Raw genomic sequence first — 18372 nt, 5'->3', positions numbered from 1 at the left:
TTGGATGGCAGTCTATTGATCCTCATCTTGTATGTTGATGATATGTTGATTGCCGGGAAATCTCGTAAAAAGATGGATGCCTTGAAGAAGAGGCTGCATGAAACCTTTGATATGAAGGATTTGGGTGATGCAAATCACATCTTGGGTATGCGGATACTTCGGGACAGAAATCAGCATGTGTTGTATTTGTCTCAGAAGGAATACATTGGCAAAGTCTTGCAGAGGTTCAATATGGACGGGGGGAAGAAAGCTAGTACTCCTTTGCCTCCATATGTGAAACTCAGTGCTATGGACAGCCCACAGTCGGATAGAGACAGGGCTGATATGGCCAAGATTCCGTATGCTTCAGCTTGTGGCAGTCTCATGTATGCCATGGTTGCTACTAGGCCGGACATTGCATTTGCAGTGGGAGTGGTTTCTAGATACATGGCCAACCCTGGCAAGAAGCATTGGGAAGCAGTGAAAGGTGTCATGAGATACCTGAAGGGCACACAGGATATGTGCATTTGTTTTGGCAAACAGGATGCATTAGTGCATGGTTACACGGATTCGGATTATGCCGGTCATCCAGATAACCGGAAGTCTACTACCGGTTATGTATTTACATTCACAGGAGGTGCTGTGTCATGGATATCCAGGATGCAGAAGTGCACAGCCTTATCTACTACAGAGGCCGAGTATATTGCAGCCACAGAGGCTTGCAAGGAGGCATTATGGCTATCTCGGTTAGTGGTTGATTTGGGTTATACAGGGGATATTCCATTGTTGCATTGTGACAGTCAGAGTGCCATCCAGTTGGCAAAGAACCCTGTCTTTCATGCAAAGACGAAGCATGTGGATGTGAAGTATCACTTCATCAGAGAGGTGATAGAGAACAAGCAAATTCAGCTTGTTAAGATTCACACGGATGACAACCCGGCTGATCTGTTGACGAAGAGTTTGCCTCCGGAGCGGTTTGCTTATTGCAGACACTTGATGGGCATTGGATGAGGCCATTCTCAGCCTTGATATGGCCTTGTATATTATCATGTACATGCTGATTTTTTCTTTTCCTTTACTTAAGGGCACTTTGCCTTTAAGTGGGAGGTTGTTGGGGTAAAGGCGTTATGCCCACCCTTATAGTGTGTACAAGCCCATAAGTTATAGTACATAGTACACTTAGTACTTTTAATGTACTAAGTGCACTATGTGTACTAGTGCAATATACATGTGTGATAGGGGAGTCACACACTCATGCTTTTCATGAGTTGACTTATCCCCACAACTCTCTCTCTCTCCCTTGCTTCTCTGTGTATGTCTCCCACATGAACTCTTAACCTAACCCTAATTCTTGTTTCTCTCCCGTCAAGAAAGGTTTGGTTCAGCCCAGTTCCTCACCTTAATGCTCTCCTGTGCTTCTTGTCCAAAAGAAGGACGGATCATTCCGTATGTGTGTGGACTATAGAGCTTTGAACAAGTTACCATCAAGAACAGATTTCCTATTCCACGTATTGATGATATCTTGGATAAGCTTGATGGCTCAGCTTGCTTTAGCAGACTTGATTTGAAGAGTGGTTATCACCAGATACGCGTGGTGCCACAAGATGTCCATAAGACTGCATTCAAGACAGCCTTCGGATTATATGAATTCTTGGTAATGCCTTTTGGTCTCACCAATGCTCCTGCTACTTTTAATCGTATGATGGATAGGATATTCCGACCCCATCGCAAGTTTACAGGAGTCTTCTTTGATGATATCTTGGTTTTCTTCAAGAATGAGCAAGAACACAGAACTCATTTGGTCACAGTGTTCGAAGAGTTGCGGAAGCATAAACTTTTCGTCAATGCCAAGAAAAGTGAGTTTTTCCTTTCAGAGATTCATTATCTGGGTCATATTGTATCCAAAGATGGAGTTACAATGGATCCTGCAAAGATAGAGACCATTCGGAATTGGCCCGAATTGCAAAACGTACATCAAGTACGTAGTTTTCTGGGATTATGTTCGTATTACAGGCGTTTCATAAGGCATTTCGCCATGATTGCCACTCCTCTACATGATCTCACGAAGAAGAAAACTGCTTTCAAATGGACTTCAAAGGAACAGGATGCTTTCTTGCAGCTCAAGCACGCGATCATATGTGGTCCAGTATTGATTGTTCCTGACTTGCACAAGTCATTCGTGGTTGAATGTGATGCTTGTGGTGATTGCATAGGAGTTGTCCTAAATCAAGAAGGGCATTCAGTTGCATACGAGAGCCGTCGTTTGCATGATGCTGAGCTTCATATGGATATCTATGAGAAAGAGCTCTTGGCTGTAATTCACGCCTTAAAGATTTGGAAACACTACCTTCTTGGGGCTGAATTTGTAGTCAAGACAGATCATCAAAGCTTGAGATACTTTCTATCTCAAACCAAGCTTTCAGAGAAGCAGATGAGAATGGCAAACTTTCTTTCCATGTTACATTTTCAGATTGTGCATACTCCAGGAAAGAAAAATGTGGTGGCCGATGCACTATCTAGGAGGCCTTATGTTGCTGCAGTCTCAGTGGCCTCTCATGGAGACCTATCTGCTATGAGAGATTTGAATCATTTGGATGCTGATTTTTGCCATATATGGACTGATTTGATGGCTGGTCATTCACATGCCTCTTATGTTATCAACGAGGGTTATCTCATGAAGGATAATTGCCGATGTGTGGTAAAGGATTTGCGTCCAAAGGTTATGGACGAATGTCACGCTCCACCATATACTAGTCATCGAGGTATTATGCCTACTACACGCATGATTCAGAGGTATTTCTTTTGGCCGAGCATGCGTAAAGACATTGAGGCTTATGTGCGTGCATGTATTACTTGCCAAAAGGTGAAATTTGACAGGCAAAAGCCTCCAGGTTTGCTTCAGCCATTGCCTATTCCCTCGCAACCTTGGAAAAGTATCACGATGGATTTTATTATGGATTTGCCTAGATCCCAGCATGGGAATGATGCTATTTGGACTATTGTGGACAGATTTAGCAAGCAAGCTCACTTCTTGCCTGTCAAGAAAACCATCAAAGCTGATCATATGGTAAAGCTTTTTCTTGCTAATAGTTTCAAGCATCATGGTATGCCTAAATCCATTGTTGGGGATAGAGATCCCAGGACTACAAGCCTTTTTTGGAGGGCTTTATTTTATAATATGGGTACTAAACTTGAGTTTTCATCAGCTTATCATCCCCAAACGGATGGCCAAAGTGAAGCTGCAAATTCAGCCGTGTTGGATTTATTGAAGTGTTATGTGGCAGATCAAAAGAGTGCATGGGAGAAGTATCTTCCACTTGTTGAGTTTGCATACAACAATACAATCCATGCTTCCACAGGAAAGGCTCCGTTTGAGATTATCTATGGCAGAGTGGTATTGCCACCCATCCTTCGTACCAAGGATGACATTTTTGCAGCTGATGAATATGTTCGTGACTTGGATGTTGCCTTTGGTCAGGTACGGACAGCCATTGCAAGATCTCAGGATAAGCATAAAATGGCTGCTCACAAGCATAGAAGGGACATGGAAGTCAAAGAAGGTGATTGGGTATTCATGAAATTTGAGAAGGCTCGGCTTCGGAAGAGGCTAGGACGAGAAGGATCATATCCTAAGCTTTCTCCTCGCTATTATGGACCCTTCAAGGTGATTCAGAAGATCAATGAAGTGTCCTACAGGCTTGCTCTACCTAGTCATTGGAAGATTCACAATGCTTTTCATGTGAGTCTATTTCGGAAATATGTGGGGCCAGATCCTGATGAGCCTGTCACAGAAGATCCGCCAGAAATTGACGAGCTTGAGGAGATCCTCCAGCCAGAACAGATTGTTTTTCACAAGGAGAGAAAGCTACCTGCAGGAAAGCTTTCCAAGAGATACCTTGTGAACTTTAAGAATTATTTGCCTATTGATGCCACGTGGGTAAATGAGGATTATTTTGCAGATTATCCGCAATTGTTGCAGGCATATCTTGAGGCTTTTCAGTTGAGGTTAACTCTTTAGAAGCCCGGGGGGATGTCACCAATTGGCCGACCATTTGGTCCATCTCCAGTTTTTGCGTCTCGTTCACTTGAGGCTAGGCCGGTGTCTCATGTGAAGAGGCCAGTATTTTGCTGACATGGACGGGAGTCAGACTGGTGCCACCCGTGTGTTAGCAGGATGGTGTCGTATGGACGGGAGCCAGACCAGTGCCACCCGTGTATGACCTGGACTGTGTTCGACCCATGGGATTGTCACGCCATGGAAGAGCCAGTATTCGTGCTGTGTTTTGCCTATGGGACTGTCATACCATAGGGAGACTCGTGCCTGGAACTGTGTCTTACCTATGGGACTGTCACTCCATAGGAAGACCAGGTTTTTATGTTTTTATGTCGTGCCAGTTTTGTGCCGACAGATATTTTGTACTTGTTCCATGAACGGGAGATATGTCCATGTTATTATTTGCACATGCACACATATTTTGCATGTTTGAAACTGTTTTCGCATGACATGTATTTGTGTGTTTGCCTGTTTGACGTGTTACTTACTGAGCGGGGACGCCTGCCAGTGAGTCGTGAAGTCTGCTCTGTATTCTGACGAGTTTTGGTGCATGTGAACAGGTGGTAAGTATGTTGCACATGTTGTTTTTATTATTTTATTTCTAACCTTTAGTTTTATAAGGTTAAGTGTTCACATTCACTTAAATGTGGGCACCCACTTAGGGGCCAAGGTGGGCAGCCCCACTTAAGTGAGTGTGGGGGTAGGCATGGTCACCTACCCACACTAATCACCCACATGCAAACGTGGAAATCACCAAAGTGTAACACCACTTCAATTTTATAAAAGAAAACCTTCCCTTTCAAGCGTGGGGATGAACCGCTTTCGGCCTCTTTCGTAAAAACAAAGACGGCGACCATCTCTTGCGTGAGCTCTCTTGCACGCGGCTGTCACCTCCACAAGGCTGCACTGCTGCGCTGCCTCCTCTCCTGCAGGCGACTGCTTCACCTCCCATACAGGCGTGTGTGTGTGCTCTTTCTCTTCATGGCAGGCTGCGCTTGCTTTTCCCACGCGGCTGGTTGCTCTACGACTGCACATGCTACAGGCTGCCCACCATCTATTGGCAGCCTCACCTGTATGCTGTCCAGGCTGCGCTTCTGGACCATCTGTGGCGGCTGTACCCTCTACCGGTTCCCCTTCTCAGCAGGCTGCGTGGGCTCTCCTGCAGGCGGCTGCTTCACCTCCTATACAGGCGACTGCACAGTGAATTTCAGATTTAAGTAAAGTATTTTGTGTTTAAATCTGATAAGGGATTCCTGACTCCCTCTACGGCCACACCCGTTCGGTGCCGGGTTGTCCAAGCTCTATTGGAGAACCTCGGTCCAAAGGTGCTGAGATCGGGAGAGCCAGGCGTTAGTACGAGAGCGCCTGTTTGTGCATGGTCTCGGAACACCAGTGAGGCGCTCTCCGCGGAGTCCAATGAAAGCACGGGACCGTAGAGATTGGACCACGCTAGTGGTCGTTCTGCTTCGAGCTTCTACATCGAAATTCGACTTCAAGCCTATTTGTTTGGTACTGTTTTCATATGTACATGGGGGGGGGGTCGGCCCGTTCCGGCCCCAGTGCTGGTGTCCATCTTTCCATTTCATTTCATTTAAATTTCAAGTTGTATTAAGTTGTCCATTTCAAATTTGTGGTTTTAAGGTTGTGCTATTAAGCGTGTGGGTGTCCAACGGAGTCCTTCCCACTTGACGGGATCGGTTTCAACAAGCCCATAAGTTTTATAGTACATAGTACACTTAGTACTTTTAATGTACTAAGTGCACTATGTGTACTAGAGCAAATATACATGTGTGATAGGGGAGTCACACTTATACTTGAGTTGACTTATCCCCACATATGTCTCTCTCTCTCTCTCCCTTCTTCTCTGTGTGTGTCTCCCACATGAAACCCTAACTCTCTATAGCTGAGCTTCTTAGCTCATTCAACTGCATCCAGAGTCAATTTATCATGAAACTTCTTCATTTTTCTTCTCACCTGGGAATAACCCTTGTGCCCTTGTTGCTGTTGTGAGTGGGTTTGGCACACTGTCAAGAACTCCCTTATGCAGAAACTGGAGGTATAGTCCTATTTTTGTTTTGGACGGAGGACCTACACTCTCAAGCTTTGCTTGTAATTGATGAAAAAGGATGAGCCCATTTTACAAGCTTCCCTACTGACACATACAAATACAGACCCATTGTCCTCTTGGACATGTATATAAGCTTATGGGTAAGTATTATCATCTCAATGATAAACCTGAAATGCAGTCTATTACAAGCATCCTTGTAATTTGCCAGCTTGTTCTCTTTGCCTTCTCCTTTGGAACCAAAATAAAATTCCATGTCTACATCTATCGTTGCAGGAATATCCATAGCTCCTTCAACTGGCAATTGGAATACCTAAGCTACATATTATGGAGTGAATAGCTTTGTACCCTGTGTGGATGTCTTCACAACTCCATTCTTCTGCACCTCCTGCAGCTACTCCAACACATCTGTGATGAGTGTTTGAGGGTTCCATGGGAGAGAGGCAAACTACAATAAGCCCACCTTTTCCAACCAGACACAGTTGAAAGTGATGTTCATATCTAAGACGGCAGTGAGCTTCTTCAATTCCACCATGGCTACAGGCGAAAATAGAGAGCTAATACAAGAATGAGAGAAAGTGCGAATGAGAGAACAATGAACTTTGCAAAAGCACTTGTGAAGAATGGAAGTTTTGTTGATAGGGATTTAGAGTTTGGCGTAAATCACATGAACGGCCAAAAAATCGACACAAGAATTCATGATGATTGGATTCAAGGCGCACACAAATCAATGTGACAAGGTAGCTAAGAAAGATGAAATGCAAGCCGCCCCACAATGTAATAATAATAATCCAACGGCTTTGCACACTACCGTATGCATGAATACTAAGTGGACAAGGACACGTGTCATGTGAGTGCGTGACAAAAATAGTCACACTGGCATAGGCACTGGTTCTGGTAGCGTTCCAAAATAGGACTTCAGTCTAAATCCATTCACAAGCTTCAACAATCTCACACCATCCAATGATGTTAATTCAAATGTGTTGGTGTTGGGCTTTGCGAATATCCGGTACGGACCAGTCCATCTTAACTTAAGCTTACCCGGATGTAGACCCATTCTAGAATTAAACAATAATATCGGGTCACCTCTATCAAAATTTTTGGATTTAGTATTTCTATCAACAAAAAGCTCCGCCATTTCGAGATGATATCAGCATTCCAGCTACTCTGGAGCCTTTTCTCACCCAATGCCAACAGCTGCTCTAGCCAATGCATGACCGATTGCTCCGGAGACAATCTATAAGTCACTGCCACTTGAAAACTGGGAATTACGAATTCCATTGACCCCATGCTTCCAGATCATATACCAATGAGAAGCGAGTGCTTCTAGATGCTACCTTATATGCTGTCTAGAATGCCCATAGTGCCGAATACAACTTCTGATCCCAATCTATTCTATCTTGATTCACGATCTTCTTTAGTATTCGCGGCAATATTTGATTTAGTGGATTCTACTTGACCATTGGCTTGGGGATATAAGATATTCAATAAGATTCCGGATAACTTGATTCGGGAAGTGTCCACCCTGATCACTAACCAGTTCCATTGGGCAGTAGAACCTGGTCATTATCATTTCATATAAAAATTTTACTACAGACACAACGGTGTTGTCTCTAAGTTCCACCCATTTGGTACAGGAAGCGCAAAAGGCGCAGATACTGGCTCTAGAAGAGCGCACCCATTCTCCAGCTCCGCGTTTTCCATCTCCTCCCCCCTCTCCTTCCGTTTCCCAAATTCCAGATCCTCTACACAGGGACCCTCTGAAAGGGTCACGACCACAGCCGAGTTCGTTGCTTGAGTTGCAGATACGTGCATTGGAGATCTAACAATGTGAAGACGAAGCCATGCGACCCGTGGAACATGAGCGATACCTTGCGGCTTTGGACGCAAGACTGACACCAACAGCTTCCTCGAATCATTTTCCCAAGAAAATGAATTTCAATAAGTATAATGGTAAACTCGACCCCACAACTCTTTATTCATGGTTGCATCAATTTGAAGCTTACTTTGCCGCAGTCAGAAAGAATTATACTGGCAGGGTCATCTTAGCCAGTTGGTACTTGGAAGGGGAGGCCATTCCTTGGTGGACCCAATGGGCTCATGCCCACACCAGATTAGGTATGGCAGGTTATAGCTGAAGTTATGGTTCCAGAATAGATCCTTTTGCACCGCTTCAAGCATGACTCAGACCGAAGACAGAGACAGTTCCTCACAAAGTTTCAGGACCAAGGAACCCACGAAGCGATATGGCTTGACAAAGAGTTTTTCGATAACTATCCGGCGTTATTGACGAATTATTTGGAGGCTATGCAAATTCCGTCAAGTTAAGTAGAAGAGGATGTCACGTGCATCCCGCACTTGGATGCCACGTAGACATATTTGTACAGAAGGTGCAGGACCTGGGACCTGGGGTGAAAAAATGGTCCCATGTGAGCCCAGTTTGGGACCAGTCAACCAAGATTCCACTCCAGTCATCCGAGGTCAGGTGTGCATTGTCCTGCACATGAAACAGTGCTAGTCTGCGCTGTGAGTCTCCCTCTAGAAAGATGTCAGTGGTTTTGTGTATCTGGTATGACACTGGATGCCAAACCGCTGTGTAGACAGGTAGGATTTGCATGTAGAAGGGGACATCCATTATTGCTACCCCAGAAAGGGGATTATACCCCATGTTTGGGCAGGGGGTAGGCCTTAGGCCACCCCAAGGGGGCCCATGGCCCTTGCCCACCAGCCCAAGAGGGGCTGGGCAGGCTGTTGGCCAGCTAGCCAACTTGCCTTGGGCCAGCCCAATCAGTTGGCTAGCCCATTGGGCAGCCTGGACTCAAGCGGCTAGAGCCCAGCAGGCTGCTGGCAGCCTGAGAGGCTCGGCCAGACAGCAGCCCCAGTGTGAACACGCATAAAAATCAGCATTTAATACTAGATAAACAAGTCGTGGAGAGAATATTAGCCAACCGATCAGCATACTGAAGGGGTATAAATACCCAAGGTATAATTCAGTTCAATCATCTCATATTTCATCAAGGTGCTGAAGCTAACTCAAGGGCCAGGACAGCCATGTAGAAGCTAATGTTGGATATATCACCCAAAATCCATTCAAAGGTTGAAAGGGGCTATATAACCTTGATTACATTACTCAAGACACATCCTCAAATGGGCGCCTACTTCAAATATAGCCTAGAGGGCATCTTGCTCATTTATGGCATACCCACATGGGGGAGATGGCATACCCACATGGGGGAGATGGCATCTTATGCTTGTAAGACATCATAGGTGATGTCATGAGGTCATGTACTATTTGCCTATATAAGAGGCTCTTGCTAATGAAGATAACAACTCGTGTGTTTCCATGTTTATGCCTAAGCCATGTCTCATTAGTATCTCCTAATCCACTCATAATCATGTCTCTAATCATGACCTAACCATGACCATAACCATGTTTGATCCTCCTTAGATTTGTTAATCCACTCTCAACACCAAGAATTGGTATCAGAGCAGGTTTTACATCATCCAAATCTCACTTATTAGGGATTAATTAGCACTTCATTATCTTAATCATATCTTATCCTCTCCTATTATCTAGGCTAAAAGATAGGCAGTCCATGGAGCATCAAGATCTCATCGCCCACTTCAAGATTCACCACAAGCTCTCAGCCAGGCATTCTCAACTCAAACACGAAGCTGCTGACGGGTGGAATTAGCCAGAGAGCGCCTCTCTGTCTTCGGTCTGAGTCATGCTTGAAGCGATATGGCTTGACAAAGAGTTTTTCGATAACTATCCGGCGTTATTGACGAATTATTTGGAGGCTATGCAAATTCCGTCAAGTTAAGTAGAAGAGGATGTCACGTGCATCCCGCACTTGGATGCCAGGTAGACATATTTGTACAGAAGGTGCAGGACCTGGGACCTGGGGTGAAAAAATGGTCCCATGTGAGCCCAGTTCGGGACCAGTCAACCAAGATTCCACTCCAGTCATCCGAGGTCAGGTGTGCATTGTCCTGCACGTGAAACAGTGCTAGTCTGCGCTGTGAGTCTCCCTCTAGAAAGATGTCAGTGGTTTTGTGTATCTGGTATGACACTGGATGCCAAACCGCTGTGTAGACAGGTAGGATTTGCATGTAGAAGGGGACATCCATTATTGCTACCCCAGAAAGGGGATTATACCCCATGTTTGGGCAGGGGGTAGGCCTTAGGCCACCCCAAGGGGGCCCATGGCCCTTGCCCACCAGCCCAAGAGGGGCTGGGCAGGCTGTTGGCCAGCTAGCCAACTTGCCTTGGGCCAGCCCAATCAGTTGGCTAGCCCATTGGGCAGCCTGGACTGCAAGCGGCTAGAGCCCAGCAGGCTGCTGGCAGCTTGAGAGGCTCGGCCAGACAGCAGCCCCAGTGTGAACACGCATAAAAATCAGCATTTAATACTAGATAAACAAGTCGTGGAGAGAATATTAGCCAACCGATCAGCATACTGAAGGGGTATAAATACCCAAGGTATAATTCAGTTCAATCATCTCATATTTCATCAAGGTGCTGAAGCTAACTCAAGGGCCAGGACAGCCATGTAGAAGCTAATGTTGGATATATCACCCAAAATCCATTCAAAGGTTGAAAGGGGCTATATAACCTTGATTACATTACTCAAGACACATCCTCAAATGGGCGCCTACTTCAAATATAGCCTAGAGGGCATCTTGCTCATTTATGGCATACCCACATGGGGGAGATGGCATACCCACATGGGGGAGATGGCATCTTATGCTTGTAAGACATCATAGGTGATGTCATGAGGTCATGTACTATTTGCCTATATAAGAGGCTCTTGCTAATGAAGATAACAACTCGTGTGTTTCCATGTTATGCCTAAGCCATGTCTCATTAGTATCTCCTAATCCACTCATAATCATGTCTCTAATCATGACCTAACCATGACCATAACCATGTTTGATCCTCCTTAGATTTGTTAATCCACTCTCAATACCAAGAATTGGTATCAGAGCAGGTTTTACATCATCCAAATCTCACTTATTAGGGATTAATTAGCACTTCATTATCTTAATCATATCTTATCCTCTCCTATTATCTAGGCTAAAAGATAGGCAGTCCATGGAGCATCAAGATCTCATCGCCCACTTCAAGATTCACCACAAGCTCTCAGCCAGGCATTCTCAACTCAAACACGAAGCTGCTGACGGGTGGAATTAGCCAGAGAGCGCCTGGAGCCAACGGCATTGCAGCAGAAACCGGCGCCTTTTTATTTGGGGGAAAACGCTGCCCCATCGCCATCGCTTCACCAATCTCTAATTCCTCAGAGCCTCAAGGGTTTTCATAGGCTGCGAACACGCTGATCTGGTCAGATTTGCAAATGGCTGCGTGGTTTGGTGGCTGTAGGACTGACAGAGCTTCTGGAGCTTCAGTTCTTAACAGTAAATGAATGGGTGATTATTCCACTTAATCACCAATGTTTTGTGCTTAAAATAGTCTCAAATCACTGATATTTAAAGTACTTAAAGCATTAGATGCTTGGACCTAGGCCTCTACTTCCTTCAAGTACTCCAAGTGACCCAATTTTTGGAAGTTGTTTTGAAAGCATTTATCACATTGGTCACCATATACTTGATGATATTACTATATTGTGATGATGATATTGTTTACATTATTTTTTGAATCACAATGGCTGAACCTGATGCTGAATCATCGAACATTCAACATTTGAGACCTAAGAAGAAAAGCAAAAAGCCGAGGAGACGGGTAAGAAACAATGTCTACAACTCAAGAGCAAACAATGTTTCAGGAGGACATGACTGGTCTGAATTTTTCATAAATAACCTTCATCTATTTGGTGAAGGTATCTAATTTTGTAAAAGCATTAGACACTGCCCTTGAGTGATACTCAAGTGGTAAGACCTTGCTTTATCATCATGTCTACATCCTCATTTCATGTTGATAAGTTTAATGGGGTAGGTTTTCATACCTGGCAAGTTAGAGTAAGATTTATTCTCATGAAGAAAGGTCTGTGGGGAGTTGCTAGTGGAAAGGAGAAAAAACCTACCACTAGAGATGGTGAGCAAGGATGGTTACCTAGGGATGAGAAAGCTTTTGCCATAATTGCATTAGGTCTAAGTGACAACTACATACATCATATCTCTAATGCAAACAACTCCGCTGAAGCATGGGAAATCCTAGAGAAATTATTTGGGGCAAGGGAAGCATTCCAAGATAGGGCTGAAAATCCAATTCTTTAAACTTGAAAAGAAAGCTTCTGAGTCTTTACCTTCTCATCTATGAAAAACATTACCGAAAAAAGGCCACCTACAATGTCACTTTCATTCACAGTGTTCATAAAAGTACAATTTCATTGACAGTGTTAATAACAGAACAAAGATAGTTGCAAAAAGAGAAGGCAAGGAAAGAGAAGAAAGGACAGAGACACTTGCATAAAGAAAAGGGACATTTGCATAAAGAAAAGAAAGGGAAGAGACAGGACCAACTGACTCACCTCTTGATAAGTGAGTCTCCTTTTAAGCTTTTGTGCGTATGTTTCTTTCACCCGTGTATGAAAAGCCTAATGTCACAACTTGCAACAATAGGAGCACCAATAGATGAGGAAGATGCCATTGCAGTTTTATTGAAAAGCATGCCTTATGATGAATATGGACATTTAGTGTCAACTCTCATGAATCTTTCGGATCCTACTTTAGAAGCCATTGAAGCTGCACTCCTTGAGGAGTACAAGAAGAAGCAAGAGAATATAGTGGAAGGGGCATACTTCTCCAACAACAAGTCACACTTCAAGAAGAAGAACTTCATCGACACAAAAGGAAAGAAGAAGACTTGTGGATTCTGCGGCAAGGACAATCATATTGAAGAAAATTGTTTCTTCAAACAAAAGGCACAAAAGGCATTTCTCGCAAGTCAAGACAAAGAAGAGCTTCAAGAAGAGGCCTCCGAAGAGGCCAATTTTATCGAAGAAGAATGGGCCTTTTGAGTAAAATCAAGGGATAGCCCATACCATGTTTAAAAACCTCTCCATCCTAAATATAACTATCTCATTGTAAGCTTTACTATGGTATTCTAGCATCATCCATCATTGCTAGCATTGTAAACCTGACTGGAATAAGACCTACGGGCACCAGCATGGTCATCATAACTAGTTTTTGTATGTTGTAACTAGAGCCTAGAATTGCCATCATAAAGGTAGCATTGTCATGGATTTGGTTGAAGGAGGGTTTGTTGGATATATCACCCAAAATCCATTCAAAGGTTGAAAGGGGCTATATAACCTTGATTGCATTACTCAAGACACATCCTCAAATGGGCGCCTACTTCAAATATAGCCTAGAGGGCATCTTGCTCATTTATGGCATACCCACATGGGGGAGATGGCATACCCACATGGAGGAGATGGCATCTTATGCTTGTAAGACATCATAGGTGATGTGATGAGGTCATGTACTATTTGCCTATATAAGAGGCTCTTGCTAATGAAGATAACAACTCGTGTGTTTCCATGTTTATGCCTAAGCCATGTCTCATTAGTATCTCCTAATCCACTCATAATCATGTCTCTAATCATGACCTAACCATGACCATAACCATGTTTGATCCTCCTTAGATTTGTTAATCCACTCTCAACACCAAGAGCTAACACAAGGGTGAAGGATTGAAGATCAAGGGCAGAGGATTCTCCTCAGCCAAGAAGGTTTAGGTTCAGTCTTTTATGTTCAGTTTTGCATCATTCTAATAAAAGCAAATACAACATTCGTAGTGGGGGCCCTACAGAGGGTATTCGGGACCCAATACTATGTCCTCTTCTCCCTCTATCTCTCTCTCTCTATTTTTTTGTTGGGATGACAGAGGATACCCCACACAGGTATACTGATTTGTCTCATAGGCTGAGTTCGGTCTTTTGGAAGACGTTAATAAAATCTTTCTTTCTTTCTTTCTTTCTCTCTCTCTATTTTTCTGCACATCTACATTCAGTTTTGTGCGTCAATTCCGTTGCGACAAGTGTGCTGATTTTCTGAGCATTGAAGTTACCGATCTCCCCGAAGCTTCCGCATGTTACACTCCTCCAATGATATGAGAACCGTCTTCTCCATGCCCCAACAGCTTGAATTTCACCTTGCTACTTACGAAGTTCGTTGGCTATAATAAGATAGAGATTACCCTTAGCTAAGCTAGTTGGATATAACCAACTAATTGTAGATTTTGTTCTAAAATCCACACTTGGAAAAACTCTTGAAGCATAATGATAAAAGGTGAACTTGCCTGCATGTGGAAGCAAAAATGATCACAGACCGAATACTTTTATCTTCCAAGCTGGATAAGACATGTGAAAGATATACATCCTTTACATCCAAAGGCATAAAAATGTATAGCTGCTGCAGTTGTTCAACAGTCTGCAAGCCCTGATATGCCTCGAACAAATAAGCTTTGTCACCTGACAGCTCATGCAAAGCCTTGAGCTCAGGAGTCATCGTGGCTGAGAATAAGAGAGTCTGCCGATGCGATGGCAGGCTATGCAAGACAGTGCCCAACTCGTCTTCAAAGCCAACATTGAGGATTCGATCTGCCTCATCAAGAACAAGGAACTGCAAAAAAATTGTAATTAAGGAGAGTTGCCTTCAAGGCGTGAATACATAAACATGATGAAAGACGTGAATTACATTGTCTACAAGGGCTTGCACTCAATCCATCTTCAAGAACGATTCATACATGATCTTCTTATACCAATAACAAGCATCCTTTATTCACCCATGCGCTAAGATCATCATGGTACATTTTACACACCATCTTCCCATGCCAGCTTTGTCTGCAAACCCCACATACCTTGATGCTCTTGAAGACAGATGCTATGTCAGGATCATTCCTGAGCAGGTCTGCTATTCGTCCAGGTGTGGCGATAACGACATGTGGCCGTTGCATTAGAGCTTTAGCCTGTTCTATCATATCCAGACCACCAATGACAACAGAGCAACGCAGATGGAGACCAGAACCAAGGGCCTTGAACTGATCAGAGAGCTGGAAAGCCAGCTCTCTGGTGGGGGTAAGAACTAGGGCAAAGACGCCATAGAGGCTTTCTGCCAGTCTCTGGAGGATGGGCAAAGCGAAAGCTGCTGTTTTGCCGCTACCTGTCTGGGCGAGCCCTAGGACATCCATGCCGTTGAGGATTTGGGGGATGCAGCTCTTCTGTACGGGTGTGGGCCGCTTCAAGCCCATCTCGACGCAGGTCCTGGTTAGCCACTCGGAAAGGCCCAGGTCGTTGAAGCTTGTGATGGAGCTGCTGTCACCATCCCCATCAGAAAGCAGCAACTTCGTGGCTTGCGGAGGGCCGCGCAGTTTGCTCTTCCAGGAGCTCTGAAGCCTCGCCTTCTTCGAAAAAAGAGCAGGCCCCTCTTCCTCTTCCTCCGCCTCGGCCATCTTCGTTTTGTTTCCACCTTTGTTTCCGTTAACTTTTGCTACACCTTGGCTCCTTTTTTTTTAACTCGTTCTACTTCTTGACCTAGTTATCTTGATTGGTCTTAGTCACCCTCTTTAGAAGCCAACTAGGAGTAACTCTCACTTGGATGTGTTGGCATACATAGCTCTATAGAATCCAGTAATTGAAAAAAAAAAAGTGGGTTAGTTCAATTGTTTCAGCTTTGACATAACTTGGGCCTACGAAGCACACATTGAAGCTTTAAGCTTGTTTTAGGGTTACACGTCATGAGGTGCAACAAGAAAATGTGCACATTGTACATTTTTAGGGTTGCATCTTTTAGGTTTTTGACTTTATGGTACGTTAATATTGTTTTTAGGGTTATATATTTAGAGTTGATGAGTTGGATTAGAGTTAGGGTGGTTTTCTGCTTGTTGGGTTGGGATTTGTTTTTACAACCCATGTCGAGTTTCTCATGTTGGGTTTCTACTTGTCCGAGTAGGTACATGGAGTATCTCAGAGTGGAGTAGAGTTTCCGCCTTGTTTTGTGTAGCCTATATGCAACGCTTTCCCGCTACTTGTAAATTGATGGGGTTTATACTTGCCCAAGTAGGGTACACGGAGTATCTCAAAGTGGAGTAGAGTTTCCACCTTGTTTTATACAACCTATATGTAGCTTCTCCTTGATTATGTTTATCGTGCTTTGGTGGATCTTTAAGCAACCTCCACCCTCTTTGATCACTTCCCTCTGAATTGATCCTTTGATATCTCTTATTGGTGGGGAGAGAGTAGGGCCCCCTTTCCCAAAAGGAAACTTATTTTCAATAACTCGTTACTCAAAGATGAACTATTATTGCTAAAATGAAGGAGGGATTGGCTAGTGGTGATGTGTGGGGGAAGTTAGGGAGGTTGCAAAGCCTAAGATAGCTAAGAAGGGGTTGGCCCATTTGGATTTGCATGAGGAATGGAACTAGGTATTGTTATTGAAGCAAAGTAGACCACTATATCCTCATGAACTACAAAGATTTGAGGAATGCAAAGCAAAGTGGCATGAGATTGAAAGTCGCAGATCATCAATTCGAGGGTTATTCTGAAAGAAGTCTCCCCCCCACCCCCACCCCTCTTATATCATGATGATGTTAAGATAGCAGAGAGTTGTGTATAAAATTTATTATATATATACATTTACACGTGTGTGTGTGTGTATGTATAAATGATTTATCTATTTTAAACAAATATAATTTTATCTCTTTTAAACAAACACACATGTACATGTGTGTGTGTGTGTGTGTGTGTGTGTGTAACATGATTTATCTCTTTTAAACAAATATAACTTTAAGCAACCTTAATTAATAATTTTTGCTTTTACATTTTTTAAACAGAAGCAAAGCAACTTGCATTGTGAGTGTTACTGATTGTTTGTACATAAAGAATATAGAGAACCCCTTCCTTAAGCTTGTTTTGCACATGCCAATTTTTACATATGCCATGCACCCATTTCCATGTCATGATTACTATTTTAAAGATTCGGATAAGCTTATATAACATCCTAATGGAGTGCAAAAGATAACATGAAGGATCAAGAAAGATCATAACATAAAAGACTCTAAGCTCAATACAAAGACTTGTAAGATCCACAACACTCTCAAGCAAGTTGACATTGTTGCTATGGATGAGGGAGTCCATCATAGTCCTTAATCCTCCCCATGTACATGTTCATTCCCTCTACGTAACATGATACTGCACTATTTATAAAATTAGCAATGAAATACAGTCAAGAATGAAAAGCATGCATCCAATCTTTGAGAGCATGCAAAAGTACTACATCACAAATTTATTCATTATATCACAAAGAAGGCAATGGATAATACTTGAGACCTACTCTTCCACATGAATAGAGAATTTTAGCTCCTCTTCTCCTACATCTACACAAGTAGTGGACATGATAACAGGCATTTTCACATATGCCACTTAAACAAGCACATGAATAGAGAAGTCCAGCTGCTTTTCTATAGCATCTACACAAGTAGTGGACATGATAATAAGCACTTTCACATATTCCACTCAAACAACATTAATATATGGGAATGCAATAGAGAGAGAGTATCGAAGTTACTTAATGCAAGAGTGAGAAATGAAGAACTACCTTTGCATTGTTTTGTACTCCAAAAGATAACTCTAGATGTACTTTTCATATATTATTACATCATTGTCAATGGACAAATAAGCACATCTCATATACAAGGTGTCTTGGAAACCAAGAGTTTATAGGCCATCACCCATGATGTGTCCCTACCACACCACATGTCAAACAACTCGCCCTTGTGCCCTACATACCCAATGGCAAAAGGGCCACTAGCACCCATGAGGTGCACAAACTCGCAAGGGCTTGAAGAGGCATTAGCATGTTGAGGCAAGTCCCCACTTTACTTAACCAACCCTCCAATCTTTCCACAAAAGACAAAATTGAAGACAAGCTTGGGGGAGTTGAAGAAGGAGACACCCCTTTGGACTATATATGCCTTTCATCTTCCACATTGTCTTTGCATGTGGGATTACTTGACATCCCTTTTCCCATCTTGGAATCCCTATTATACCCATGTAAGTTTTGTATTTTCACCTCCCCCAATACTCCCCTCCAATAGAGCATGGAGGAGAAGTGGCCCCGGGATCATGAATTAGGGCTCTAATACCATTTTGGAAACTAAGATATACTAGCACGCCCATGATGTGTCCACTACCACGACACACAATAATGGCCCAGCATGCTCCCCCTATAGCACCCCTGGAGGCACACGCATTTGTATGGGCCTACAAGGTGATGCATGCTAAGGGGTAGGTCCCCACTTTACTTAACCAACCCACTA

General features: G+C 43.5%; 1 protein-coding gene across 1 annotated transcript in view; it reads right to left on the bottom strand.

The window, feature by feature from the left end:
* The window catches only part of RH36 (RNA helicase 36), a 74753-nt gene extending 59158 nt beyond the window's left edge, over window positions 1-15595 (bottom strand). Inside the window, exons 1-2 of the mRNA XM_086805564.1 lie at window positions 14917-15595; window positions 14356-14678 (exon numbers count right to left, since the gene is read on the bottom strand). Of these exons, the coding sequence (XP_086661690.1) occupies window positions 14356-14678; window positions 14917-15507 (914 nt within the window). The 5' untranslated portion in view covers window positions 15508-15595. The remainder of the gene's footprint in view (window positions 1-14355; window positions 14679-14916) is intronic.
* Between the last annotated feature and the right edge of the window lie 2777 nt (window positions 15596-18372).

This window comes from Cibotium barometz, chromosome 11, assembly GCF_041138505.1.
Source record: "Cibotium barometz isolate CiBa-2024 chromosome 11, ASM4113850v1, whole genome shotgun sequence".
Lineage (NCBI taxonomy): Eukaryota > Viridiplantae > Streptophyta > Polypodiopsida > Cyatheales > Cibotiaceae > Cibotium > Cibotium barometz.
The sequence above is the reverse complement of the archived record's forward strand: the minus strand, read 5'-3'. Positions and strand labels throughout refer to the sequence as shown.